This window comes from Stigmatopora argus, chromosome 10 (genome assembly GCF_051989625.1).
Source record: "Stigmatopora argus isolate UIUO_Sarg chromosome 10, RoL_Sarg_1.0, whole genome shotgun sequence".
Lineage (NCBI taxonomy): Eukaryota > Metazoa > Chordata > Actinopteri > Syngnathiformes > Syngnathidae > Stigmatopora > Stigmatopora argus.
In genome coordinates, this window is record NC_135396.1 from 2,474,809 (window position 1) to 2,502,803 (window position 27,995).

General features: G+C 39.4%; 1 protein-coding gene and 1 long non-coding RNA gene across 3 annotated transcripts in view; one reads left to right on the plus strand and one right to left on the minus strand.

Annotated features, from left to right (window-relative positions):
* mcamb (melanoma cell adhesion molecule b) lies at positions 1-27,415 on the minus strand. Of its 2 annotated transcripts, XM_077611360.1 has the most exons (15): positions 27,287-27,415; positions 9,552-9,676; positions 9,232-9,463; positions 9,078-9,148; positions 8,745-8,832; positions 8,493-8,672; positions 7,752-7,879; positions 7,529-7,664; positions 7,346-7,458; positions 7,130-7,271; positions 5,629-5,756; positions 5,198-5,339; positions 1,671-1,794; positions 946-1,057; positions 1-844 (listed from the first exon to the last, which is right to left on the minus strand). In XM_077611360.1, the coding sequence occupies exons 1-15, from the start codon at positions 27,348-27,350 to the stop codon at positions 842-844; spliced, it is 1,788 nt and encodes a 595-aa protein (XP_077467486.1). In that variant the 5' UTR covers positions 27,351-27,415; the 3' UTR covers positions 1-841. The 2 variants fall into 2 exon arrangements, with proteins under 2 accessions (XP_077467486.1, XP_077467487.1); XM_077611361.1 differs by lacking the exons at positions 1-844; positions 946-1,057; positions 1,671-1,794 and adding an exon at positions 3,595-4,281.
* Positions 1-27,995, plus strand: part of LOC144083475 (uncharacterized) — a 35,807-nt gene that overhangs the window by 2,521 nt on the left and 5,291 nt on the right. Inside the window, exon 2 of the long non-coding RNA XR_013303555.1 lies at positions 1,718-1,821. This is a non-coding gene — a long non-coding RNA (uncharacterized LOC144083475). The remainder of the gene's footprint in view (positions 1-1,717; positions 1,822-27,995) is intronic.

Consider the following 27,995-nt stretch of genomic DNA (forward strand, 5'->3'; position numbering starts at 1 on the left):
GTGATTACAGTTTTGTTTACATTTTTAAATGTTCAGATAATAAGGTGTGATCGTTTTTGCATGATTTAAATGAGGCAAAATAACTTTTTTTTCTCTACAATATATTTTTTCAGATCTAATGTCATTATTTTGTCTATAAAACTTGAATGTGGTCTCCTTAAAGTCTTTTATCCAAATTTGAGTCTTGAAAAAAAGGGTGTCGTCTTATATTCGGGCCAATACGGTATTCAAAACTTAGGATTTCATTTCTTTGGCAGGCATAATATTTTGCTATTTTGTAAAACCTGAAAACACACATGCGATACACAAGATGTGAAATCCATCATAATTCAGGACAGTTTTGAGAAAATATACATCCTCTACAGTGAAAGTGACGATACTACTTGTGTTACGGGACGAAGATTGTTTCTAGCAAATGAACCTCAAGTTTGAGTTCAGAAATAAAAGGCAAAAAAAAGGTTTGAAATATTTTTAAGGGAAATGGTGGCTTATTATACACAAAGATTTTCAGTGTACGGACTTTAGCTGAACGACCGTCTCTGCTCCTCATAAATCAAGTGTCGCTACACTTTAAATAAGGAAATATATATATACACGCATGACGTAGTATGTACACTAGAGAAAGAGCTCGTTTGGATAGAAAAATAGTCCCCGCTGGACGTTAAATCTGCAACATACAAAACGGACATCCTTATTTTTAACATCCAACATAGGCGTGCGGGGAAGTCGTGGTGATCAATTTGGGGTCTCGAACAGCTTTTGATTGATAGGGAAAAGGCCGGGGGGCATCTCAGGGTGGGATTTTGTCGGGTAACAGCAGTGGCTTCATCCTCTTCATTGTTTACTACAAAAACGAGAAACAAAACAGAAAAAAATGAGAAATTTATGATGTCAAGGGAGCGCATGATGTCTTTTGGGTTGAGGGGGTTGCAAATGAATGCTTACCTGGTTGCTAGGCGACAGCTTCTCTCCGTTGACCCCGAGGAGAATGGCGTCCTCCGTGTTGTCGCCCTTCATTTCCACCACTATGTTGTCTTTTCCGGATTTCTCTTTGGTGCTAAAAGATGCACATTTTTCACTTAAAAATGAGTTATTTTTCTACACATGATCTGTATTGTAGTATCATAATGATACAAAAATATTTTACCAACTGAAACTTATTGTCATGTGACTTCACTCTGGGGTATAAATTTCAATGTATTTTTTTTAATAATTGATACCTCTATGCTAAAAAGCTTCTTTAAAAAATATTTCTTTATAAATATTTTTGAATGTGATCCAAAACATAATATATTTATTAATTTTCCTTTTTGCTTAGCATACAATTTTTCCTCCCACAAAGCAATTTTTTTAGTTTAATTTATTTTAATCACGTGACAATTAAGCTTAGAATTCAGCAATAAATTGCAAAATCACTATTTTGGCTGGAAGTTTTAAGAAAAAATATTTATTTATTTATTTATGAACTTGTTTTAAGTCATTTATGCTAATTTAGATGTCTAACTTTCTACTCTGTAAATGGAATTGTGATGAAAATAAGCAGCATCATTTTGAATAATAATAACAATAATTTGGTTTGTCAAAACAAAACAAAAATTTAGACAAATGATGTCTTATCATTTATAAAAATAAAAAAAAAATGGAAATTTAGGATAATAGTGTGCACTTACAGGTCTTGCTTGCCTGAACGACCACAAATCTTCCCTTTCTTGTACAGAAAGTAAAGCACGCTTCCCAAGATGGCCAGCAGCAGAATACAGATGATGATCACCGCGATGATGACACCGTTGCTCTCTGGTGGACAACACGCAACAGAACAAGGTGAGCACTCGCGGAAAATGACCAAAAAGTAGCGGCTGCGGTCCGGCGGGATCAGGCCGAACGATTTGTGCCATCTAGCGGGAAATGTTGTCGCCATGATACTACACCAAGTACTTCTGGGTGGGAAAAAACCTGAATTCAACCATGTTACATGAAGATGATATGCGCTTTAGTGGATATTTTGGAGGTTTGTTTAGATCAGGGGTGTCCAAACATCCATGTCTAGTTTTTATTGGCCCGGAGGAAATGATGCTAATATAATTGAATATTTTGCAGCAAAAGATGCAAATATAATTGAATATTCTGCAGCAAATGATGCAAATATAATTGAATATTGACCACAGATGAAGGTGTTGCACTTGTCAACTTTAACATAAGATGAGGCTAGTCACTTAAACGTTGCCTTTTTATTATTTTAATGTAGGAAAGTAGAATTTCTGCATTTTGTTTTTGCTCAAATGTACTTCTAATGTCTTCGTTGAGATTTTCTTGACTTTTTAGTGGCATTTTTGTCTTCACAATATCATTATTTTATATCAAAATGATTATTTTGTGGCTTTAACTCATTCACTGCCTTGTTTGTTGTTGTTATTTGTGCATTTCCGTTGTTGACTACTTATTATGTGACTACTTATTTATTTTTTGATTGGTTTGTTGTTGTTGGTGAAGCTTTAAATCTCATTATACTTATATCATTATACTATATTCTTATATAATGACAATGAAAGCATTCAATTCAATTGACATAAAAAATGTCTACGTGTCATATTAGTCTAATCCAAGGGTGTCAGACTCAGGTTGGTTCATGGGCCGCTTTAACGTCAACTTGATTTCACGTGGGCCGGACCATTTTAGATATAATATTTAGATTTTTTTTTAATAAATGGATTAAAAGAACTGGATTGAAAGCCCTGAATATTCAGTTTTTTTTATATATCTAAAACAATGTTTATTTTAGCTTTTTTTTAAATATATTTTTAGATTTTACAAAATGATTTTTGAACTAAAAACACAGAAAAAATGGATTAAAAAATGACAATTATTGATTTAAAAGGGGGAAAATCAGGAAATGTAATATACATCTATACTCTTCATTTTAATTTGATCCTGAAACAGAAAGTCGGCACTCATGATTTACTTTCCCGGGCCACACAAAAGGATGCGGCGGGCCAGATTTGGCCCCCAGGCCGCCACTTTGACACATGTGGTCTAATCCAATTTGACTCGACGATCGAACAAAGTAAAAACTCCCATTTTCCCCAATTTCTATCCTCTCTTTAACAAAATATAAGTGGAAGGATTACAAATTAGCATCCTTTTGAGATTTCTGGAAGCAAAAAGTTTGGAGCCACCCCTGCTTTAGCTCATCTGTCGCTCACGTTTTACCAGCCAGAAGTATCATGGCGCCAAATGGGAAAATATAGAGTATAGAGTGCAGCTTTTCTAGAACCTGGCAACCTAGAGAAAGGAAGAGGCAGCAACCATTCCAAAGTGGAGGAGAGAAAAGTGTGCCCATGCATGCTGGGAATTGCTGGTGGTCATTCTTTTAGGACAGGGAGAAAGGCACCCTTGCTCACCAGGGGTGACGGATTTTACAAACCTTTCCCGATTTTCTTTGGCGGGATAGGTGTTGGTACTCGGACTGGGGAAAACCACATGAGCATAATTGTCAGGGGGCGGGGGTTAGGGTGGAATAAAATATATATATATATATATATATATATATATATATATATATATATATATATATTTCTCTATATATATATATTTTTTTCTATATTTTTTATTTATTTATTTATATATATTTAGAGTCAGACTGAAGGCAGGAGTTTGTGTACTAGTTCCATAATAAGAAATTGATCGTAGAATGCATGGTAACACGAGGGTCCATTGTCATTGGCTGGATTTTACATGTTGGAAGTCCCTTTTGTACTTGGAGAAGACAGATTAGAATTATTATTCTGTATAATGACAATAAAAGCATTCAATTCAATTCAAAACGGAAAATGTACAAAAATAAAAGCAATAACCCGCCTGCAAAAAAAAAAATTCTTTTATGTAGAATGCATAGTCATCTGCGTTATTCTTTTTAGAATTTGAGTAGAAATATTCATATTTTCGCTAAAATGCCACAATTTGATCTGGCAACTTGAGTCATTTACTCTCTGCAATTCGTGGTTATTTTTTTTCAGGAATCTTGCTTCGTTTACAATCCCCCATCTGTTACAAACCAATGTTTTAAAAATACATTTAGAGTGCGCAATTTTGTATTGTATATTAACGTTTAGGTTTTATCGTGTTTGTTGTGATGCAGACAATGCAGAATGCACACTGTGGCCTTACCTGTGGAATTGGAAAAAGTGCCTGTGCTAGTAGTAGTAGTGGTAGTAGTAGTAGTAGTAGTAGTGGTGGTGGTGGTGGTTGTGGTGGTGGGAGCTGCTTTTTTTGTGGTGTGTACAACTGAAATAAGGTAAGGGTCACACACAGGACGTCACAACATGTTAACACACAAACGGAGGAGGGGGACGCAACCATAGTGACGCACAATCCACGTGTTAGGACATCTTAAATACAAATAACAATGTGACAAAGACGACACCAACACGGGGGAGATTTCCAAGTTTTAGCCAAGCCGGGACATTCTGGCGTTGTGTGAAGTGATGTGAAGAAATAGCTGCATTCCCTAAAAAGTGTGGCTTCATCTTGTATTGGTGGAGAAACCTTGGCTACAAGAATAATTGAGGGTACGGGGGTGCTACAACATGCCTGTGCTCTGAACACGGGGTAGCGGGTTTGAGTGCATTGTGGGGAATATTCTTTTGTTTTTTGAATATGATGTCATACCTGTCAACCTCTGCCGATAACTGCCCTTATAAATGATTATGATTTCCCCTTACAAACCCCCCAAAAAACCTTACCGTACGGTGTTTGTACGTTTTTTTGGGGGTTTGTAAGGGGAAATCATAATCATTTATAAGGGCAGTTATCGGCAGAGGTTGACAGGTATGTGATGTGAAGGGTTGTAGAAGTCGTCTTGTGGTTTAATTGACTTGCATTGTGTGATGTGTTGGTATGAATAGAACTTCATATGTACAGTAATCCCTCGATTACCGCGGCTTCACTACAACGCGTTTATTTTTTATTTATTTTTTGTAAGTTCATAAAAATGTGAAAATCCACGCTGAAACTCGCAAGCGGAAGCCACTCCCCCTAAAAATGTATTACTGTATGTGGTTCTATTGTATTATGGTAAGGCCTTCCCATTGTAACCAGTTGGAGTAATTCTAGAAATGATATAGAATATATGACATGAGCTACAGTGATGGAGAAATTCTCGAGCCTATTAAGAAAACAAACAAACAGATCTGGAACTCACTGGCTTTGATGTTGAAAGTCAATGCGTCGGCGCCATACTTGTTGGAGGCATTGCAGAAAGCGGTGAGGTCAGAGGTCACCGCCACGCTCACCACACTGTGGACGCTGTCCATCTCTTTCATGTGCGACTTGGGCTCGAGGACCTAGATTATTACAGCAGTTGTTAATTATTATTATTAATCTGTTGAGGATCATTACAAAATATGTCTACCTTGCTAACAATTGCAAGACATATTTGGCATTTTTTTATTGTTTGTTTCCTTTGTTGATTGTTTATTAGGGGCAAAAAGGTTTTTTTTCCCCATAAGATTTTTTGCAGTTTGCCGAAGAGCTATTTTGAATTATATAGTGGTTAAATGTAGTACTGTTTGTGTTCATATATTTCATGTAGCATGAGGGAAAATATCCTATAATCGGTCGGGTGGGTGGTACCTCTCCGTCAGAGGTGGTCCAAACAACTTCAGGAGCCGGGAAACCTCTCACTTGACATATGAGATCCACTTTGTTGGCCAAACTCTCCTCAAAATGTGTTTCCACTGTTTTCGTAATCTCCGGCGGACCTGAATAGAAATATTACAATTGAAAATGAATTCAACGCAGCAGAAATATCATCTAGGACAGTACGTAATACTACGCTCAAATGACCATGCCTAAATATTCTATGTAAGCATTCAACTTATGTATACAGTCATACCTCGACATACGAGCAATTTGAGATACGAGTAAAATTTCGGGCAAATATTTATCTTGAGATACGAGACAAATTTTGATAGCGGACGTGAGAGGCTGCTCATAAGAACATCATTGTTACTGTCTTTCTGGTCGCAACTCCCTCGTGTAATGTCTCTACGAGCACTGGGCGGAGCCTTGCATTTTTTCAGTTTTTTTTTTCCCGGTTAGTCAGTGCATATGGTGGAGCTTGCTCGCTAATACGAGAGGTGTATACTTCTGGTTGGCAAGTGGTCGTGCGTTATCCTATTGTGAGGACATTTGTGTGCATCATTTTGGTCTCTACGAGCACTGGGTGGAGCGTTGCATTTTTTCTCTATTTTGTTCCCATTAGTCAGTGCGAATGGTGGAGCTTGTTCGCTAATACGAGAGGAGTATATACTACTTCTCGTTGGCAAGTGGCCGTGCGTTATCCTATTGTGAGGACATTTGTGTGCATCATTTTGGTAATATTTTGAAGGAAAGACAAAAGCAAACAACCCTCGATAGGTTGCATCTGAATGTCAGGGTGGAGGCGGGGCCAATAGAGCCAACCCGGGAGAAGAAAGGTATCAAAATTTAAAACAAAATTAGAATTAAGTTTAGTGTAAGGTTAGATTAAATTTATTTTTGAGTGTGTCTGCATCGTAATCCAAGTTCATTTTAATTAGTTTATGATATGTTACGAGCGCGTTGCCATGCAAAAAGTCTTCCCTCCGCGAAATAAGCTCGTATCTCGAGGTACCACTGTATACTGTCATGACCGGCCGTTCGGTCGCCGGATGTTTGGTCGCCGGACGTTTGGTCGCGGACGTTTGGTCGCCCGGACCGAAACAACGGGCGACCAAACGTCCAGCGACCAAAAGTCCGGCGACAAAACAAGGTAAAACAACACAGTCTACGCATCAATAAAAGCCAACAATAGCCCTGAGCAGTTTCACTGAGTAGACGTGTGAGTGTATAAGAGTTTGTATGTACATGCGTTGTCCCTTTAAGAAGGTACGTCAGTCAGGGTCCTAACAAGTTCTCCAACAAAACACAATACAGGTCCGGGAAATTTGGAGCTTTTCTTTAGCCTAATAATTAATAGGGCGTTAAGTATGACTAAATAGTCATTCACAGTTTGTTTTTAGGGAATTTGAGCAACAATTTTAAATGGTAATTATCAAAACGGCCGAGTACCGTATACTGTCCACCTCTTTGCCCGAGGTAACTGCAGACAGACCTTTTACGTTGACTCGAAGGGTCTCCATCTTTTTCATGCCGTCGATTTCAGGAACGGTCACCACACACGTGTACGTCCCTGCCGTGTCAAAGTTAGCGTCCTTTAATCGTAAAGTGTGTCCCACCGCCAGCTCTCCTCCATCCTAAAAACACCAAAAAAACTCGAATAAACGTCACCTCCTCAACAGCGAAAGCGTTTACTTAATTGCAAAATGACCTTAAACCAGGCCGTGTGCGTCTGTAGAGAAGATAACGCGTTGCATGTGGCTGTCACTTCCTCGCCATGATCCAACTCCATTTCGGCGGGCAGCACCACGGCAGCGTCGAGGTCTGCTCGAACGACACGTACGTTCGCCATCGAGGAATAACGCGTACGCGCGCCGCCGCGCGAATTACGTACAGTCGACAAACACGGTGGCGTTCCCCGAGAGGTCGTCATAAGTTTCCATGTCTGTCAAGATGCACTCGTAACGGCCGTTGTGGCGACGTGTGACGTTTTCCAGGATAAGCATGTTGTTTTGCAGCTCGTATTCCACCTGCGAACATCAAGCCAAAAGCACACGTGTGTGAGAGCGCCCCCTGTAGGTTGGAGAACTTAGTACATGAGAAGAAGAGTCGCTTACTTCCTTGTGCCAGATGGCGTAGACTGATGGGGTGTTACCGTTGCCGTGGCAATTAAATGTAATGGAATCCCCTTCCTTAATTTTGCCTTTCGGGGACTCCACCCAGACGTGGACTTCCGTGGACGGGTCTGGAATACGAGACAGAGAAGGGTTCACGGGTGAGGTCTCAATGTCTAAAACAAGGGTGTCAGGGGGCCGCTTTAACGTCAACTTGATTTCACGTGGGCCGGACCATTTTAGATATAATATTTAGATTTGTTTTTTAATAAATGGATTAAAAGAACTGGATTAAAAGCCCCGAATATTCAGTTTTTAATAGATCTAAAACAATGTTTATTTGAGCTTTTTTATATATATTTTTAGATTTTACAAAATGATTTTTGAACTTAAAACACAGAAAAATGGATTAAAAAATTGCAGTTATTGATTTAAAAGGGGTCAAAATCGGGAAATTTAATATACATCTATACTCTTCATTTGAATTTGATCCTAAAACAGAAAGTCGGCACTCATCATTTACTTTCCCGGGCCACAAAAATGATGCAGCGGGCCAGATTTGGCCCCCGGGCCGCCACTTTGATAGAAGTGGTCTAAGACCTAAATAATACAGAATCTGCTGTCTTTGAAGGGAACCAATAGACCCTTGTTTGGATAAATGAATGAATGAAACTGACATAGTTTGCGTCATTAATTCTCGACATGAAGTTGTCTTTGTCTTTTGCTGTGGTGTGTGAGGCTCACAGTAGACGGTGATGTTGATGCGATTGGTCTCAATCATTTTGGTTCCTCCCGGCACCAGGTAGGTGACTTCGCAGTAGAACTGGGCGTCCTTGTCCTCCTTCATCACCTTCAAACTCAGTTCGCTGCTCACCGAGAACAGACCGCTGGACTCCGTGGTGGTGCTGTGTACGACCTTGACCACTGCGAGACACATGTAAACCATGTGTTACTGAGCTCAGACATGCGTTCCACGCCGTTTGTCACTTGTCTCACCATCTGGAATGGCTTGTAACGGCGTGTTGTTTCGGTACCAGATGATGTTTGGCTTTGGAAAGCCATTTTTGACCTCGCAGAACCCAATCTAGAAAGGACAAAGGCATTAAGTCATGATGATGATGATTCCTGATCGTGTGCGGTCGATTGGTCGTTGGTCTTGTTCGCCGTCTTTTGGTCGCCGTCTTTTGGTCACCGTCTTTTGGTCGCCGTCTTTTGGTCGCCGGTCTTTTGGTCGCGGTCTTTAGGTCACTTGGACCGCAACAACGGGCGACCAAAAGACCGGCGACAAAATCAATTGACCGTGTACCATTCCTGAAAAGGTGGTCTCACCTTGGCTAAGGCGTCTTTATCAGCGTAAATCCCAGTCTGAGAACCCTCTATGCTGAGGTAGTCTGGTCTTTCTGTGTAACATTGAAAAACGGAATCCAGATCAAAACCTCTGGTTGAATTTTGCGGAAAAAAAGGAAAACGTGTGGTGTCTTACCGAACACCAGAAGCTTGGTACGTCCCTCCGAGTAGCCGTCGGTCAAACTGGTGACGAGACAGACGAACTCCTGTTGGTCTTTGAGCTGCACGTCCGTGATGGTCAACAAAACTTCTCCGGTGGCCGCCGTCACGTTGACGGCGATGCGGTCCGTGAATTGCGTGCCTCGTTCCACCGATTGCACGGTGGCGTCTTGATAGTAGATTATCTGCTTCTCCCCCGTTTTTAACGCCTGCGGGTTGGAGTTTTGATAAGCGTTGGTCACGTGGCAACGATGGCTTCTTTTTTGTCTCGTGAACGCGTACGCTCGGGGAACTCACGTAGAACCACTGGATGGTCAAAGCTCCGATGCCGTCGTCTGAGCTGAACATGCAGGTCATCTGAGCTGTCTCTCCCTTGAGGACCTCCACCCTGTCCTCCATTTCCACGTTCACTACCGCCCATGCTGATAGAAAAGACGTATACAAAAAATACGTATAAGTAATATATAGTAATGTATGTAAAAAAAATAACATTTTTTTTTACATTACATTTTTAATGTAATGTATTTTTTATGACATTAACAGGAGACATCAGTGTGTATACGTATGTGTATGTATGTGTATATATATGTATAAGTATATATATATATGTATATGTATATACATATTATATGTATGTGTATATATATATATATTTATATGTATATATATGTATATTTATATGTATATATTGATATGTATGTGCATATATTGATATGTATGTGCATATATTGATATGTATGTGCATATATTGATATGTATATGTATATATTGATATGTATATGCATATATTGATATGTATATGCATATATGTATATGTATGTATATATATATATATTTGTATATGTATGTATATATATTTATATATGTGTGTATATATATATATATATTTATATATGTGTGTATATATATATATATATATATATATATTTATATATGTATGTGTATATATATATATATTTATATATGTATGTATATATATATGTATATATGTATGTATATATGTATGTATATATGTATGTATATATATATGTATATATGTATGTATATATATATGTATATACATATATATATATATATATACATATATATACATATATATACATTTGTGTGTATATATATCTATATGTATACATGTGTATATGTATAGATGAATGTATATGTTTAAATATGATGCCCCATTTGACCTCTAAATAATAATTTACGGCAGGATTTTTAGGCAAAACGATGTGAAAGAAATTAAAAGTATGAAGACATTACTATATTTCTATTCAAGAACTTGCCACAAGGCTAGAAGGCTAAAAAACAAAATTGCAAGCCAGGCGATCTTATACTTTTTTTTTTTTAAAGATGGAGAGCATTTGAACTTTTTTTAATTGTTTTTAAGCCTGTGCATTACTTGCTTTTTCCTCAGTGTCTTTGAACCAATGATTGGGATACACCTCGCTGTCTATTTTGAGCCATTACTTTCTTTATACGTCCACCCATAATATATCCAGACACTGAGAGAGGAAAAAAGCAAGCATAAAATGAAATCCGAATGACTGGTCGAGATGATGTGTTCGTCGCTTGTCCACGGACGCCATGGCGACGTAAAGCAAAAGACGAGACGAGACGCTACGGCGATAATGAGGCGCCCACCCATGTCCACATAAATGTGCCGCATTCCACTATGTCACCCTCTGGCAGAAAGAAAGAGTCAATTTACAGGCGACACAGTGCCCCCACTGTTCCCTGCCCCAACTGTCTTAAAAGGGACAACTGGTTTTCCCCTCCTGATGGGACTGACTCATCCTTCAAAAGTGCAAGACACTTTTCAAATTTTCCACCTTTTCTTGTTTTATAGTCTTATTCTAAAATGGAATATACATTAATGTTTCCCTCCATTGTGAAAAGGAAATGAGGGGAAATTTTGAATATCTCAAAGATCTGTAAAAACACGATGCACTTTTAGTTGAATTTTGAAATTTATACATATAGTTTTCACCAAGGGTGTCAGACTCGGGTTGGTTCGCGGGCGGCTTTAACGTCAACTTGATTTCACGTGGGCCGGACCATTTTATATATAATATTTAGATTTGTTTAAATAAATGGATTAAAAGAACTGGATCAAAAGCTCTGAATATTCCGTTTTTTATAGATCTAAAACAATGTTTATTTGAGCTTTTTTTTCTTAGTAAGGGAAAATCTATTTTAATCGATTTCAAAAGGAAACCAAATTTTTCTTTATGTTCCATATAAAAAATGGATGGAAAAAATGCAATTATTGATTTAAAAGGGGTAAAATCAGGAAATATAATATACATCTATATCTATCATTTTAATATGATCCTAAAACAGAAAGTCGACACTCATGATTTACTTTCCTGGGCCACACAAAATGATGCGGCGGACCAGATTTGGCCCCCGGGCCGCCACTTTGACACCTGTTGTCTACACAAAGTGATTTTAAAAATACATATTGGAATACATGGAATTATACATTATGACAGGAAAATGTGTTCCAATATTGCTGGAAAATTACCCCCCAAAAATCATGCTGAGTATTTTTTATTTTCCAGAAATATGGTATAAATGGTATTTAGCAATAGACTGCGGCACCCTCATTGCAGGAAGGAGCGCTTCCGCAGATCCTTCCTCCCATCAGCTGTCAGGCTCTTTAACAAAAAAATGGCTGTGTGCTAAGACCTACCGTATGCATGCATGTACATTTATGTGTATGTATGTATGTATATATGTCCTAAGCAACACGCTTATTTAATTATATATTTATTCATGTATTTATTTCTTGACCTACTTATTACCTATCTATTACCTATCTATTTATGTCTAAAATGCCTTTCCTATTCCTGCATCCTCACCCTCTTGCCACTGGAACAACGAAATTTCCCGAATACGGGATGAATAAAGTTATCCAATCCAATCCAATCCAATCCAATCCAAAAATCTAATGAAATGAAATATTTTGGGACTTGACCTCTATGTGGTGACCATGAATGCGGTAAATTGCTCACATGCTCCAATTTGGTCTCGTGTTCGTGACATGTGGAACCTTTCGCCGCCTCCGCCGTGTTTACGTACTTTGAGCAAGGTTTCAGTTGACAGATGATCTTTTTCCAAAACAATGAGAACGATGCAAACAAAAGCATTTAGTCTAGAAAACCTATAGTTACGTTAGATGACTATTCTGCATGGTTCGCAACAGTTTTTTCCCACGTGTACATTTTGTTGGTGGAATCCATATGATGACATACATATTTTTGAGTATTTTTCATGTTCCATCCAAATATGGCCTCATTTCAAATGCACAAACTATTCTCCCTTAGTTTTGGCAGTACTTTAAGTAATGTTATGCTACCTCCTGCTACTGTCATATGATAACGTACATATTTTTGACTATTTTTCATGTTCCATCCAAATATGGCCTCATTTCAAATGCAAAAACTATTCTCCCTTAGTTTTGGCAGTACTTTAAGTAATGTTATGCTACCTCCTGCTACTGTCATATGATGACGTACATATTTTTGACTATTTTTCATGTTCCATCCAAATATGGCCTCATTTCAAATGCAAAAACTATTCTCCCTTAGTTTTGGCAGTACTTTAAGTAATGTTATGTTACCTCCTACTACCATCAAATGATAACGTACATATTTTTGACTATTTTTCATGTTCCGTCCAAATATGGCATCATTTCAAATGCAAAAACTATCCTCCCTTACTTTTGCCACTATGTTAAGTAATGTTATGCTACCTCCTGCTACCGTGTTTGAAACATTTAACTCTACTACGAATACAGCTCACTTCCCCTTTTAGAATACATCCATTAAACACACACACACACACACACACACACACACACTATGAAAGACACACCTGTGTTGCTAATGGAGTTGCATAGAAATTCAATTAGAGTCTCCTAGGTAGCCATTTCCTGGCCATTAGCGACGGAGGCACAACGCTGACTCACCCCCAAAACCTGATACAGCTCACCACTAAAGGCTTATTCACTTGAGACGCTTAAATGTCACTTGCACTTTTTACGCGCAGTACATCAAGCAAGGAGAAGCAACGCAAGGTTGCAAATCGATTGTCCGATTCCATGAAGACAAAAAGAGCGCTTGATGAAACTACTAGTCCTCAATCGCCAAGACGGAAAAAGCTCATTTTGACACATCACAGATTCAGAAACAGCAATTTGATTCGCTGATTCTGCGATTGAGACACTAGATGACCTTATTTGATCTTGACGTGCCCGATTGGGACTAAAATGGTCTTGGGGAAAAAATTAGGCAGTGGCCCCCACCCGCAAATCAGGTGATTGAACTTTAGATGTCGAAACTTGCGAGACTTAGTGTTGGTATTTAGCGAAGAATGCCTTGAGATGCCATATATGGAAGTTTGCTTGAAACAGAAATGACTTGATTGTCAAGGGAGAAGTGAATTTCCCAAGCTGCTCTTACTATATTTTCACATTGCAAAGGAGAGGAAATTGCACAAAGATAATTGATATTCCATTTTTTGTTGACTCAACAGTGTTGGAAAAGCTCTCTGTTTTGCTTTTTATAGTTGAATTTAAGTGTGAAATGTAAAATCTAGCATGGTATTTACAGACAAATATTGGTTTATGGCTATTTTTGGTTTTAGAGATTATGTAACCCAACGTTGGATTGTTTTTCTTATTATTTTTATTGGTTGTTATCATTAGCGCACTCGCAACCAAAAATGTATCTTATTTTTATACAGTTTTAGGGTTTGTAACACAATAATGAAATGGTGGTTGTGTTCCTTGTGCTCTGTTGATAGTGTAGTCATTATTTGTGAAATAATGCTGGATTCTACAGTGTGGAACATTAAATCTAGAGCAAAAGATTAACTTTGGTATAGTCGATGTTGGAGGACACTCCGAGGTCTTGTCTACATGAATACAAGGTTAGAGTGTAATTGTTTATTTTTTGAAAGAAAGAAAGCAAACAGAGTTGTGCAGACCTTCAGCAAGGCTGTTAAAATAGCTTTGACCTTTGTTAACTAGTTCACTGCCATTTTTGACGGATGTTTCAATTGGGAATGTTGGATGGGATTCTTCCAATGATAGACGGTTCGCGGGCCGCGTTAACGTCAACTCCATTTCATGTGGGCCGGACCATTTTAGATATAATATTTAGATTTTTTTTTTACAAATGGATTAAAAGAACTGGATTAAAAGCCCTGAATATTCAGTTTTTTTATAGATCTAAAACAATGTCTATTTTAGCTTTTTATATATATTTTTAGATTTAACAAAATGATTTTTGAACTAAAAACACAGAAAAAAATGGATTAAAAAATGACAATTATTCATTTAAAAGGGGGAAAATCAGGAAATGTAATATACATCTATACTCTTCATTTTAATTTGATCCTAAAACAGAAAGTTGCCACTCATGATTTACTTTCCCGGGCCACACAAAATGATGCGGCGGGCCAGATTTGGCCCCCGGACCGCCACTTTGACACATGTGATATAATCTTTTTATAGAACGTCTCACGAAGAGCTCATTTTTCACCCATTTTTAGATAACTGCGCTCCGGAAACGATAAGTCGGCCTATAGTCTGGCTCCTTTATTGTCCATAAATCAGGAAGTAAAGAACAATCAATACCATTCAACGCTGAATTAACTTTGATTTTTTTTTTATGTGTACGACTACTTTTGTATATCCAAACAACGTTGTGTTTTGATGATAATGCTGATTTATCTGCCACCATAAGTGCTCGTATGTTTATCGTTTTTTTCCATCTTTTAGTTTATTCTGATCCATTTTTAAAAGCTTCCTCCAAAATATTGTCTCACCGAAATGCCACTTAAAAATTGCTTTTTGAAACGGATGAGATCATTTATGGGGAGTTCATACTGTAAATGTTGTAAGTTCTCTGTTTATTCTACCTCGGTTAGAGTTTAGTTAGTGTTTTGAGCGCAAAAGCTGATCGTGCCACGGGTGATTCCATTGGCCGACGCGCAAGGGCATCTAATTATCTTCCAAATCAACTGTGGATCTTATTCCAATCCCGCTAGCGCGTCACTTGGCAGCAGACGCTGTGTTCTGCCATATGTTTCCAGTCCTGTCACATCTAAGAATAACAATGGCCTATCAAACTTGTCTGCTTACATGACAGTTCGCTGACCCAACGCTCACCAGGAATAGAAGCTCTTGTATCGGGACATGAGATTGAAAATGGGAGAGCAAGCCAAAATATTGCATTTGGTTGCGCAAGAAATGGGATGAACATCACCATCCTGATTGGCGTAACATTGCCATTCCAAGACGTGTACTTGTTTGTTGTTGTTTTTTGGACGAGGAGGAATCTTTTATTCTTGGATCCCTTTTCTAAACAGCCACTTTTATCTGTAAGAGATGAACTCCCTCAGCCTGGATTAAATTGTATTATATATGAATATAATGTAGTCATAGTGAGTCAAGCAGTCTTTACAAACGGAGCTATTCTGGTGAATTATCTGCCTTTTTTAATATCACAAACCCCCAAAAGACGCAGTTCCAGGTTTTTCCCCAACATTGTTAAGCCTGAATGATTATGTAAGAATGGTAAATCACTATAATGTTGGTGTTAACAGATGAACATTTTAAGTGGAAGCTAGAAGAAGACTAAGTGTTTGAGTTGGTGGACTTTTATTAGACCGACACTTGCCATATCTGAAGTCAGGTCGGAAATGTCCAAAGCTCTTCATGCCAAAAATCAAACTAAATTTAGATTCAATGCTCCAAAATCTATTGTCTTACTAAAGGAGTTATAGCTATAAATCAAGAGCCATCTATAACAAAACCTCATTACTACTTACAATCCTAAATGGCTCTGACATCGACCCATGTCGTATCTGCTTAAGCTTGAGAGGCAACAAACAAATCAAATATTGAAAAACTCTGCCATCTTCAATTACTAGAATACAACTGGAAACCAACACACCCCTTAGCGCTTATGTCCCCTGGTCTATACCATCCCACGAAGATCTCCAAACACCGCAGTATCCCCCCAACTTTGACCCCACTTGGCCTAATGGGCCACAAGAATGTATGGGAAAATCTTGGAAATCATAGACACTAAAGGCCTTGTCACACATTCATCCGTCACATTAAAGCGTAGTGAGGCGCCCCAGGGCATTGAATACACATTCACATATGCTAGAGTGAACCCACGCGGTGATGCTCAAATATTCCAAAAACTTGATAAATATGCATGATTTTGCTGTATTTGTATTATTGACGATCTGCAACTGAAAGTAGTCCATCCGTTCGTCCGTTTTATGAACCGCTTATCCTCACTAGGATCGCAGGGGGTGCTGGAGTCTATCCCAGTTAACTACAGGCACCAGGCGGGGGACACACTCAATTGGTGGACAGCCAATCGCGGGGCACAAGGAAACAGACAACCAATCACAGTCATACCTAGGGATAGTCTAGCGTAGAATTAGCCTAGCATGCATGTTTTTGCAATGTGGGAGGAAACCGGAGTACCCGTAAAAAACCCACGCAAGCCTGGGGACCACATGCAAACTCCACACAGTAGCGACCCACCTGGACTCGAACCCTCGACCCCAGAACTGCGAGGCCGACATACTAACCACTCGCCCTCGGGTTGTCCAGTGTAAACGAATTAGAAGCCAATCAGTTGATCTTCGCGGTATCGGGCTATTTTGTGCCATCGCCGCGTCCTCTAAACAAAAGTTCTCGCAGTGGAAACTGTCACTTGGCAACATACTTGGCCCTCACATCAGACACTTGTGATTTGAAGTGAGGATAGGGGGCTTTCATAAAATCCCCTCCGAATACCAGCCTTGTTGTTGTGTTTGCGCTTAGCAACTCTAGTGAAGTAAAGAGGAATTGGAGACCGTCATCAGATTCAAAATTAGCATCTGCCTCTTGCCATGCAAAAATGGAGTCGACTGGTTATAGCAAACTGATAGTAACCTTCTTCACGCAGATCGTAGAACCCAACGTAACTTTAAACATGCCGTCAGGGTAAACCCTTTCATAAAGGCTAAGAAGAGGATGCGAAGAATGTAAATAGTGCTGACTATCAGAGCAGACCACACATTGGGCCGGCGAGGGAGGAGGACTGAGTTCCTTCTCTGGTTTCTCCTGAAAATCTGACTGGGTATTAGGTTTCGACAAGCCACCTGCCGTGGAGATCAGCTCGTCCTGATGTTGGCTCGCTTCTCAGCCTGACAGACTCCAGGCAGGAAGGGTTGACACCTATTACAACATCATGCTAATTAGCGTTGATGTAACGCCAAATTTGTGGTTTCGCTGGCTTTTTACAATGGCGTCTACTGTAAGAGATCTTAAAACTGCTTCAAATGTTAACCATCTTTTTGAAGCATTGAAGCTAAAGATAGATATAAATAACACATTTGTTGTATACTTATGACATCAACGTATCGAAACTGTTTAAACCAAGGGTGTCAGACTCGGGCCGCGTTAACGTCAACTCAATTTCATGTGGGCCGGACCATTTTGGGTATATTTAGATTTTTTTTTTATATAAATTGATTAAATTAACTGGATTAAAGGCCCTGAATATTCAGTTTTTTATAGATCTAAAACAATGTTTATTGTAGCTTTTTTTATTATATATTTTTAGATTTTACAAAATGATTTTTGAACTAAAAACACAGAAAAAAATGATAAAAAAATACAATTATAGATTTAAAAGAGGGGAAATCAGGAAATGTAATATACATCTATACTCTTCATTTAAATTTGATCCTAAAACAGAAAGTCGGCACTCATGATTTACTTTCCCGGGCCGCACAAAATGATACGGCGGGCCAGATTTGGCCCCCAGGCCGCCACTTTGACGCCTGTGGTTTAAACAACACGGTCGTTCCTCTTGCTTGTCATTAGAACTACATTGTTTTGAAACATCCATCCACCATTTTGGCGTTCAGTCTTTACTGTTCGCCAGCCAATCACTGGACAGTTAGTTTCTGACTACATCCAAAGTCAAATTGGCTTTCGGAGGATGTGATTTGTTGGACAATTTTCCTCTTTTACATCCTTGCTACCTGCCAATTAATATATCTGATATCACGCTAGCTATTCCCACATGAAGCTGCAGGACTCCCCAAGCACCTTTTCTAGAAACAACCCTAAAATCTATGCCGACTTGCATTCGCACGTATGCTTCTGCTTGTGTGTGTGATTGCATCTCAGTTGTCCACTTCCTCACGCTTGTTCTCATGGCGGTATGAACGCCCACTCCATCCTCTTTCCCACGTCCCCAACTACTCATGGCAGTCCGCGTAGGGTCCCGCTGCGCAGAAGGCCGAGGTAAAATAACAGTACGGACTCGGAAGTATGGGAAAGGCCAACGGGGACGGTATTTTTGGGACGGGGCTGATTATGGTAGTGCGGTGGAGACGTCCCATGACATGGCTTCGCAAGTATGAGAGCGCAAGTTTGAGTGCATTCGGTGCTCCTGGAGAATTACGACTAAAAATAGTCGGGGTAAACTCTGGGTTTTTTCGCTGACTGGTAGTGTCTGGAAACCCCGGATTGTGGTGGAAATTCTTGGTGGAATACGGTTTCCTGACGTTTGTTTTCATGAGATGTAATTGTCACTGTAGAACAAGGGTGTCAGACTCTGGTTGGTTCGCGGGCCGCATTAACGTCAACTCGATTTGATGTGGGCCGGACCTTTTTAAATATAATATTTAGATTTTTTTTAACAAATGGATTAAAAGAACTGGATCAAAAGCCCTAACTATTCAATTTTTATAGATCTAAAACAATGTTTATTTGACATTTTTTTTCTTAGTAAAGGAAAATCTCTTAATCATTATGTTCCATATTATAGTGGAAAACAGAAAATATTTTTATATATTTTTAGATTTTACAAAATGATTTTTGAACTAAAACACAGAAAAAAATTATTAAAAAATGACAATTATTGATTTAAAAGGGGGAACATCAGGAAATATAATATACATCTATAATCTTCATTTTAATTTTATCCTAAAACAGAAAGTCTGCACTCATGATTTACTTTCTCGGGCCACACAAAATGATGTGGCGGGCCAGATTTGGCCCCCGGGCCGCCACTTTGACACGTGTTACAGATGATTAAAAGTGGGTATTCAAAAACTCTGTTTTCAAACTTGAGTCTTATACTCGGGTTCGTCTTATACTCGGGTTCGTCTTATACTCGGGTTCGTCTTACATTCGTGGTCGTCTTATATTCGGGGTTGTCTTATACTCGGGGGTCATCTTATATTTGGGGTCGTCTTATATTCGGGATTGTCTTATTATTAATTTAAAAGGGGGAAAATCAGGAACTATATTATACATCTATAATCTTCATTTTAATTTGATCCTAAAACACTCATGATTTACTTTCTTGGGCCACACAAAATGATGTGGCGGGCCAAATTTGGCCCCCGGGCCACCACTTTGACACCTGTGCTGTAGAAAGTGAAATACTTCATTCATTCATTTTCGCTACAAAAGACTAAGCTACGGTTGCCAACCAGGTCACGTGACCCCAAATAAAGCCGCGACCGCGATGTGAAAACAACGATTCATTTATCTCCACATCAGCTGCTTCTCCTTAGTGGAATTTCAGTCATGTCATTGAAAGCTAATCCAAATCGTACTTTAAAAAACATGAAGCAGAATGACACCATGTCAATTGACTTCAAGAGCCTAAAGTGACCTCTGTGGTCCAAAGTATGTTATCTATGCTCAGACCTACAACCAATGAGCAAAGACCCGATCACGGAGGTTAAGTGCTGCAAACCGCCTAGTGTAACTAAACAAGGTGAAGCCGCATGGAGTCATGCACACGAGCCGCTTAGCTGCATTAGCTTAAAAGCATCGTAATGTGCATTAGGAGCATTATTTCAGGGAAACAACATTCATTATTAAGCAGAGCGGCAACTTGGTGTCTCCACGTTGGTCCACGACGACCCGCCTCCATTCACGGACCAATAGGAGGCCTTTTGCGAATCACGTTCGTTGATTGAATGTTTCTCTCTGAACTAATATTCAAATGGCATTTATGAGTATTTACTGTTTGTGTATAGTTTAAAAAAACAATTTTACATGTATAAAAAAATTAAATTTTCAGAACAAGAGAATACTATACTTAATATTTGTTAGTGAAGGCTCAAGAAGAGGATTTTGATAATTTTTCAACAATATCTTTAAATAATTTGACTATTTGATTAGCTGACCATTCATTTGATCATCGATTAGTCGCCGATAAGTTGATAATCGTTGCAGTCTTAAGTTTGATACCCCTGAATTGCTCTATTTTCCATAAATGCACTTTTTTCATAGTTTAGCTTGACTTGCGATTTATATATGTATTTTTTTTCTCTAACCAACAACAACCCATAGTTTTTTTTACCTGAAAAAGTGTTAGCAGTTGCTTTTTAGCCTGTTGTTCTCCATTTTACTATCGTTACGTTGACGTATGTTTCCCATCAAATTAAAAATGGCCCTCTCGTAAATGCGACTTGTAGTCCGGTGCGACTTATATACTGAAAAAACATTTTAATGTATAAAAAAATGACATTTTCAAAATATTTGGATCATTTTTCAACAATGTCTTTAAATTATTCGACTATTTAATTAGCTGACCATTCATTTGACCGTCGATTAGTCGCCGATAAATTGATAATCGTTGCAGTCTTAATGTGGACCTCGACCAACATAATTTTGATACCCCTGAATTGCCCTATTTTCCGGAATTGTACTTTTTTCATAGTTTAGCTCACCCTGTGATTTATATATCTATTTTTTTTCTCTGACCAACGAAAACTCCTTGTTTTTTAGGCTATAGTTACCTGAAAACTTGTGGTACCAGATGCTTTTAGCCATTTGATCTCCATTTTACTATCGTTACTTTGACGTATGTTTCCGATCAAATTAAAAATGCCCCTCTCATAAATGCGACTTATAGTCCAGTGCGACTTATAGTCCAGTGCGATTTATAGTCCAGTGTGACTTACAGTCCAGTGCGACTTATTTACAGATTTTTCCTCGCTTTTGTGTATTTTTATGGCTGTGCGACTTCTAAAATATTCTAAAATTGGGTAGTCTTTAATGTTAAATGATATACCCACTAAAACCAACATGACTAAATTGCCCCGTGCTTGACTGGTGACCAGTTCAGGGTCTTGTCCACTATCAGCTGCTTCTCGAGACCACGAGCAAATAACTCCGATAGAACCTAGATAAGAAAACAAAATAGCGCAGACGGCTTTATCCGGTGTGTAGTTTTTAAACACGGCGTCACCGCTGCCTCAGCGTTGGACTTCCTGGCACTTTGTCCCAAAGCATGATAAGACAACAATGGATTTATTCTCTGCTCGCCACTCTAAACTGATGGAAGTTTTCCAGAAAAATCTGAAACATGTTCCTTCCTTTTTGCATGATTTTTTTTTCTTTGTGTCTTTGCAGCTGTAAAAAAAAAATCTCTGGGAAACACTTAAGTGAATGTCGGATGATGTCAGTCACACAGGTGCAAATGTGGAATATCTAAGAACAGTGTTGGATCACGTTTCCCTGACACTATTATGTCTGCTTGATGCTTCGCAGGCTCTCGGCTGCACTTCCTGTAGCTCGGCGAACAGACCTTTCTTTTATGGGGTGTCGTTTCTAAAACCAAAAATCTATAAATATGACGTGCTGGAAGATAGACAATAAAACTTCAATATAAACTTGTTCAGCCTCGTAGCTTTCCATCTGTTATTGGGTTCATATTTTTACTGTTCTGGCAGTGTTACAAATTGCATTTTTTAACAAAAGATAATTTAGAAATTTTTTTTTTCAGTCGTGCGGTCCGGCGGACGAGTGGTTAGCGCATTGGCCTCGCAGTTCTGGGGTCGAGGGTTCGATGGCAGGGCGATCCTCACTGTGTGGAGTTTGCGTGGGTTTTCTCCGGGTACTCTGCTTTTCTCCCAAATCCCCGAAACATGCATGCTAGGCTAATTTAGCACTCTGAATTGTCCCTAGTTATGAGTAAATAGTTGTTGGTCTCTTTGTGCCCTGTGATTGGCTGGCCTTCGATTCCCCCTCGCCTGGTGTCCGTGGTTAGCTGGGGTAGGCTCCAGCACCCCCATGATCCTTGGGAGGATAAGCGGTTCAGAAAATGAATAAATGAATGATTTCAGCCAAGTGACAAGAGAATAGAAGTTATTATTATTATTATTCTCATATCTTGGCAGACTAAGATGTCAGCCATTGTCATTTTGAATAATTCTAGTCTAGTTTACTGTACAATTTATAGGACGCACATTGTTGTAGAAAAGCACATATTAAGTCGGCGCTTATGCGTACACACCAAAGGTTCCCCTTGGGAATTTTCACTACTTTTGTTACTTCACACCCTACGCAGCGTCCAGGAATGTTCATCATTTGCGAAAGCCAAGCGTCCACGCGGCAGCGGCGTCAACGCGGATGACGAACGGGAACAACTGGCTCGCCTCGGGGCTGCCGAGCCACCTTTGACCCGCGCTGGGAAACAAAAGCACATTGATATAGTACTATTCCCAACGGGCTAAACATATCTACAGTTGGAACTGAAATTGTCAGAGGATAGCCAATACAGTTGGAAAAAAAATCTACTTCTATAATGATTATTTTCAGGCCATTATCATGAATTTTCAGAGTTTTGAAGATCCACTGTCCACTCAGTTTAAGGTCAGGAGAAAAATCGTCAATGCAAAATGGCAACGTCATAGGAAAACTGAGACTTCCCGTACACCAAATCCTCAATTTTGCGGGAAAAACTGTGCCATTTTACTCTTTTTTTTTTTTTGCATCGCTAAGTTAAAAATGTGGTCCATAGACGAAGGCTCATAGGAAGACACTTGCTTGTTTCATGTACCTTATGAGAGCATCTCTTTGGAAACTAGATAAATATAAATCAAAAGCAGATACTGCTCAAATTAAATGAAGGAGTTCTTAAGACAAAACTATCCTTATTTGGAAGGACCACAGTACAAGTCTTCTGACTTTTACAAGGGATGAGTCACAATCATCAGGTTCAGTATTTCTATTTTCTCTCATTTATGTAACAAAATGCCAAGTGTCTTTAGGGAATGTACCGCTCAGTATTTAGGGTCTTAAATTTTATTCTGAATGAGTTCATATCCTTTGCAGTTTTACACTTTAAGACGATAATGAGAAGATATGTTATTACTCAGCACATTGCAAGGGGAACACAACTTCAATGCCCACCCCGCCAAACTAAAAGTCACGTCAGAAGACATCCTGTCTTACAGGGTCCGGTCCTTTTTCCCGATAGGAATTTGCAGACGCCACAGAACTTTCATCCTGTTTGTGTATTGAACTGCTTTCCAACTGACCGGTTGTAAAGTGTCATTTACTTCGTTACGATTTTACTTTGAAAATTCTGCAAAACTCGCAAGGAATTCCATCTTAGAATATGATTAGTTTGATGATTCCCATTTTGCGTCCTTTTCAACCTATTCTTTCCTACGGTCTCTTTAAACAAACAATACGTATTGAGATATTTTTCCCGACATAGTTGTCGAGTGAGACAAAACACACTCGCACTTCCTTCCTCGCGCTTTAAAACAAGCGTTTCCGTAATTCTTTCATCCAAGCGAGACCGTTTTGAAGCTTAAAATACGACACGCGTATACAAACGTATCTGTAGCGACGACAACGACATAAAAGTCCTGTAAACAAGCAGCTGTGTCCATAACTAGCCTCCAAAGCTAGTCGCTATTGACCCCGCTAATGGTGATAATGGACAGGATTCACGTCAATAGAAGGATCGGAACATAAAAGGAAAACCGTGGCTTCCAGGTGAACCACTAGAACGGGAAAAAAAAACCTCAAGGCACACCACTAGCTTAAAATCTTCGAATTTAAAACTATGTCACCTATATTAACAGTATAACGTTTCATTTACAGGAATTAAATCAAGCCTAAGATGTCAATCAATGGGTAGCTTTTAAAGTCTTCAATAGTTTATGCCTGAAATACACTGTTGATTTAGGAATACCAACAGCTGGTCTGCCTATTTCGGTTCTATAACGGGGAGGGCCGACCCATTGTTAACATTTGATTGGGTTTTTACACGCGTAGTTAATGTTTGTCATACGGAAAATGACGTTTTTGCGCTTCTAAAGGAGATGAATGAGAAAAATGAATGCTCTTCTTGTCATGATTATGAACGCCAGCAATTATATAATTAAATAAGAATGAAGTTGGGAAAACTTGTGAAATTTCCACACTAGTTTTTTTCATAATCTTCACTTTACTTCATAGCAGGATTTCCCGTTTACAAAAATTTCTGCCCTTTTTAAAGGTCTGACTGATACCGATCGAGACTCGCATGATTTAGCGATAAACTGAGGAAGCTGCTTTGCACGACATCGCGTCAACGCGGCTCAAAACTCGCACATTCTGTTGCTCACGTGACTTTACCAGACGAGGATTCGTTCTTGGGATGCTTGACATAAGTCCAATTACTCAATCAGACTGACTTTAGCCAGCGATTAAAATGCCTCAAGCAAATTGGGATTATTTTCGGCAACGCTATTAATCCAGAATAAACTGTACCCAAAAAAGACTGAGCAAAAACAATGCATCCCCATTCTTCCCGCACCCCAAAAAACATGTTAGGCTACCTGGTTGAAAACTCTAAATTGCCCTTGGCAATGATTGATTGGTTGTCCTTTGTCGGCTGGGATAGGCTCCAGCACCCCTGCGACCCTTTTGAGGATAAGCGGTACAGAAAATGAATGAATGAATGTTCAAAGCGTTCGTCTTTCCAATGACAAATTAGTGACCTTAGTCAGGTTCACCACTGAAAAATGAGCAGTTTGTGGTTTTCAAATGTTCTTGAAGGTTCTAGATTTGTGGATTCTGTGCTAATTCCTGGCCAGATCCTTCAAGCCTCCATGTTGCATGTTGAGGCAGAACAAGGGCGTTTATTGTCTCACTGAAGATAGGACAGCGGTGCCCTTCAGACGAGCCACGTCCAATGCGACCGCTCTTTGGCCCTCGCTCGATTGGCCGATATGGCAGGAAGTGAACATGGGTCACTGGTCCACTTGAGTACCCTTGCTGTCTTTCTTCTGATGTCATGGTAGCGACAAAACAAAAGAATGTCGCACTTCACCTTCCTGTCGCCTTCAAAACCACCGAATGAGTAATTTTCCAGATTTTCCGGACTATGACTTGCTCTTTTTTCTTAGTTTAGCTTGTTATTCTGTTTTTATAGGCTATAGTTATCCAAAAATTACATTAACAGATACTTATTTTGAACATTGTTCCCTATTTTCCTATTACTTTAACGTATAATGTTGTATAATTTATACTCCGGTGCCACTTATATACATTTTTACTTTTCATAGTTTGACTAGTGCGACTTGTATATTGTTTTTTCCCTTTGATTGTGCATTTTTGGTTGGTGCGGCTTATACTCGAGTGCGACTTTTAGTCCGAAAAATACGGTATATTGTTCCAGTAATGTGGAGAAACCCTTAATCAATGTATGATTTCTTTGTTTTACTTTAACCTCCTAGGACCTGGCGTCCCCAAATATGGACATCACATTTTTGGTTGTCACAAGAATATAATGTTAAAATTTTGGACTGCAAAGGCCTGGCATCCACTTATAATGTGGCCATCATTATTCTCAGAAACTACATAATGTAAAAAGATAATACCTTGTTTTTACCCTCATCAGGTCCCAATTAGCCTAAATACCATAGAGAAAAAATGTATGCCTTGCAAGAGTCTTGGTCTTTGGAGGTTAAGTTGTAGTCAAGCCTATAAATCAAGGGTTTCAAACTGTTCCCCTACTTATTTTAGAAGGCACCTCATTGGTTAAACTGTCAGCACGAAGGCCAGGACCCGCTGCGGGATCGTTTTAAGACCCTTGCTCTAAACCTTGATTGGTTCTTAGACTATCGGGTGCCCTGTGATTGGGTGGCAACCAGTCAAGGGTACACAAAACCTTTCCCCTGAAGTCAACTGCTCCTAGCTCACCATTCATTCCAATTATGATAGAAAATTGATCATGGCAAGATCCTACTCGTCAAATAAGTCACATCAAGGGTTCCCAGTCAACATGGCCCCAGTTAGGCGAGGACAAGGAAGTGAGTACTCATTGCTTGAGGGATTTCTTGCCAGACAGCGAACAATGGTCAGGCTGACCCGTAACGGAAGATGAACATACACAATGCGCATGGGAGAGGTAGGGATAGGTGGGCAAAAACAAAGAACCATTAAGAGGGTGGAAGGAAAGTCCGACCCTCAAAGGCAGGAAAGCATCGGGATGGGCGGCGGCCGTGTGTGCAACCACTGCATGTGACACGCAAACAAGTAAATCAATAGGAGAAAGTATAGTTGGAAGCAGACGGCTCTAAAAATAAACACACAAAACTTTCTTTGCAGTTAATGCGGTCCAAAGCTAGTTTACTTTCCTCCAGATCATCACATTGGGAAGGAAGACCCGTCTTCAATCATCCTCGCAAATGTACGCTGGGAACGCTTTTCCGCTGTTATGCGACCGGAACGTACGGAACGGGTCAGACGGGAGCTGACGGAAAGCAGAGAACTTCTGTGCGGGGCTAAAAATAAACTAAGCTTGGAGAGCGACTTGTACAGATTGTTTGGCGACCTTTCGACTGCTCAACCGCAACATGTTAGTGAGATTTTTACATTTAAAGAAGGCAGGAATATTGTTAGTCTTGATTGAATGCATTTCTTAGAAATCATGTCTGCAACTATTTGGGTTTAGATTGTTCTGTTGGGTATGTGTGCAAATTTGGAGTAGACCAGGGAGGGTCTTAGTCATAGTTTGAAAGAAAATGAATGGAAGCATGAATCATAAGTTGAGGCAGAACTTCTAAGAAGTTTATCTGCAGGGAAAGAGCTGATCTTTAGGTGCGCGGTGACCTTGCATTTGCACTTTGGCTTTGAGAATTTTTTGAGAAAAAAAATGAGAATGAAAGACATGAGTTGTCCAAAGGTGATGGACCACCCATGCACTCACCCGTGAAGCCGTGTAGCAGGAGCACGAGTCCGGCAAGCAGAGAGACGGAGAGCCGTGTGTCCATGTTTGTTGATGTGTCCCGTGGAGGTCCGTCCTGATCCGATGCGTATGACAGACTGTGTGTGGAAGTTGGAGTCTGAAAGGGCGGAGGAGGAGTGGCGGGAGAGGGGTGTGTACCACAGAGTGGTCCTGAAGACACACACACACACACACACTTTGAGGGAGGGAAGATGCACAAATGAAAAGTGTTGAAACAACAAACTCAAATTATTGATTTTTGCAGTGGACAAGAAAAGGGAGGAACTTCTTCAAAAGGGAAAGATCATCACAGTTAGTATCAGTTTTGTTGTTCTAATGTAAGGAAACTACACAATAACAACGACATTATGCAAGTGATTTTGAGGGTCGTCCGACAATATAAAGCGACCAGTATTGCAATACAGTGGTACCTCGACATACGAGCAATTTGAGATACGAGTAAAAATTCGGGCAAATATTTATCTGGAGATACGAGACAAATTTTGATATACGAGCAGACAGGGGACGCAAAAAGCTGCTCATAAGAACATCATGGGCACTGTCTTTCCCGGCGCAACTCCTTCGTGTAATATCTCTGCGAGCACTGGGCGGAGCGTTGCATTTTTTTCAGTGTTTTTTTTCTCGTTAGTCAGTGCAAATGGCGGAGCGATCGCTAATACGAGAGGAGCAG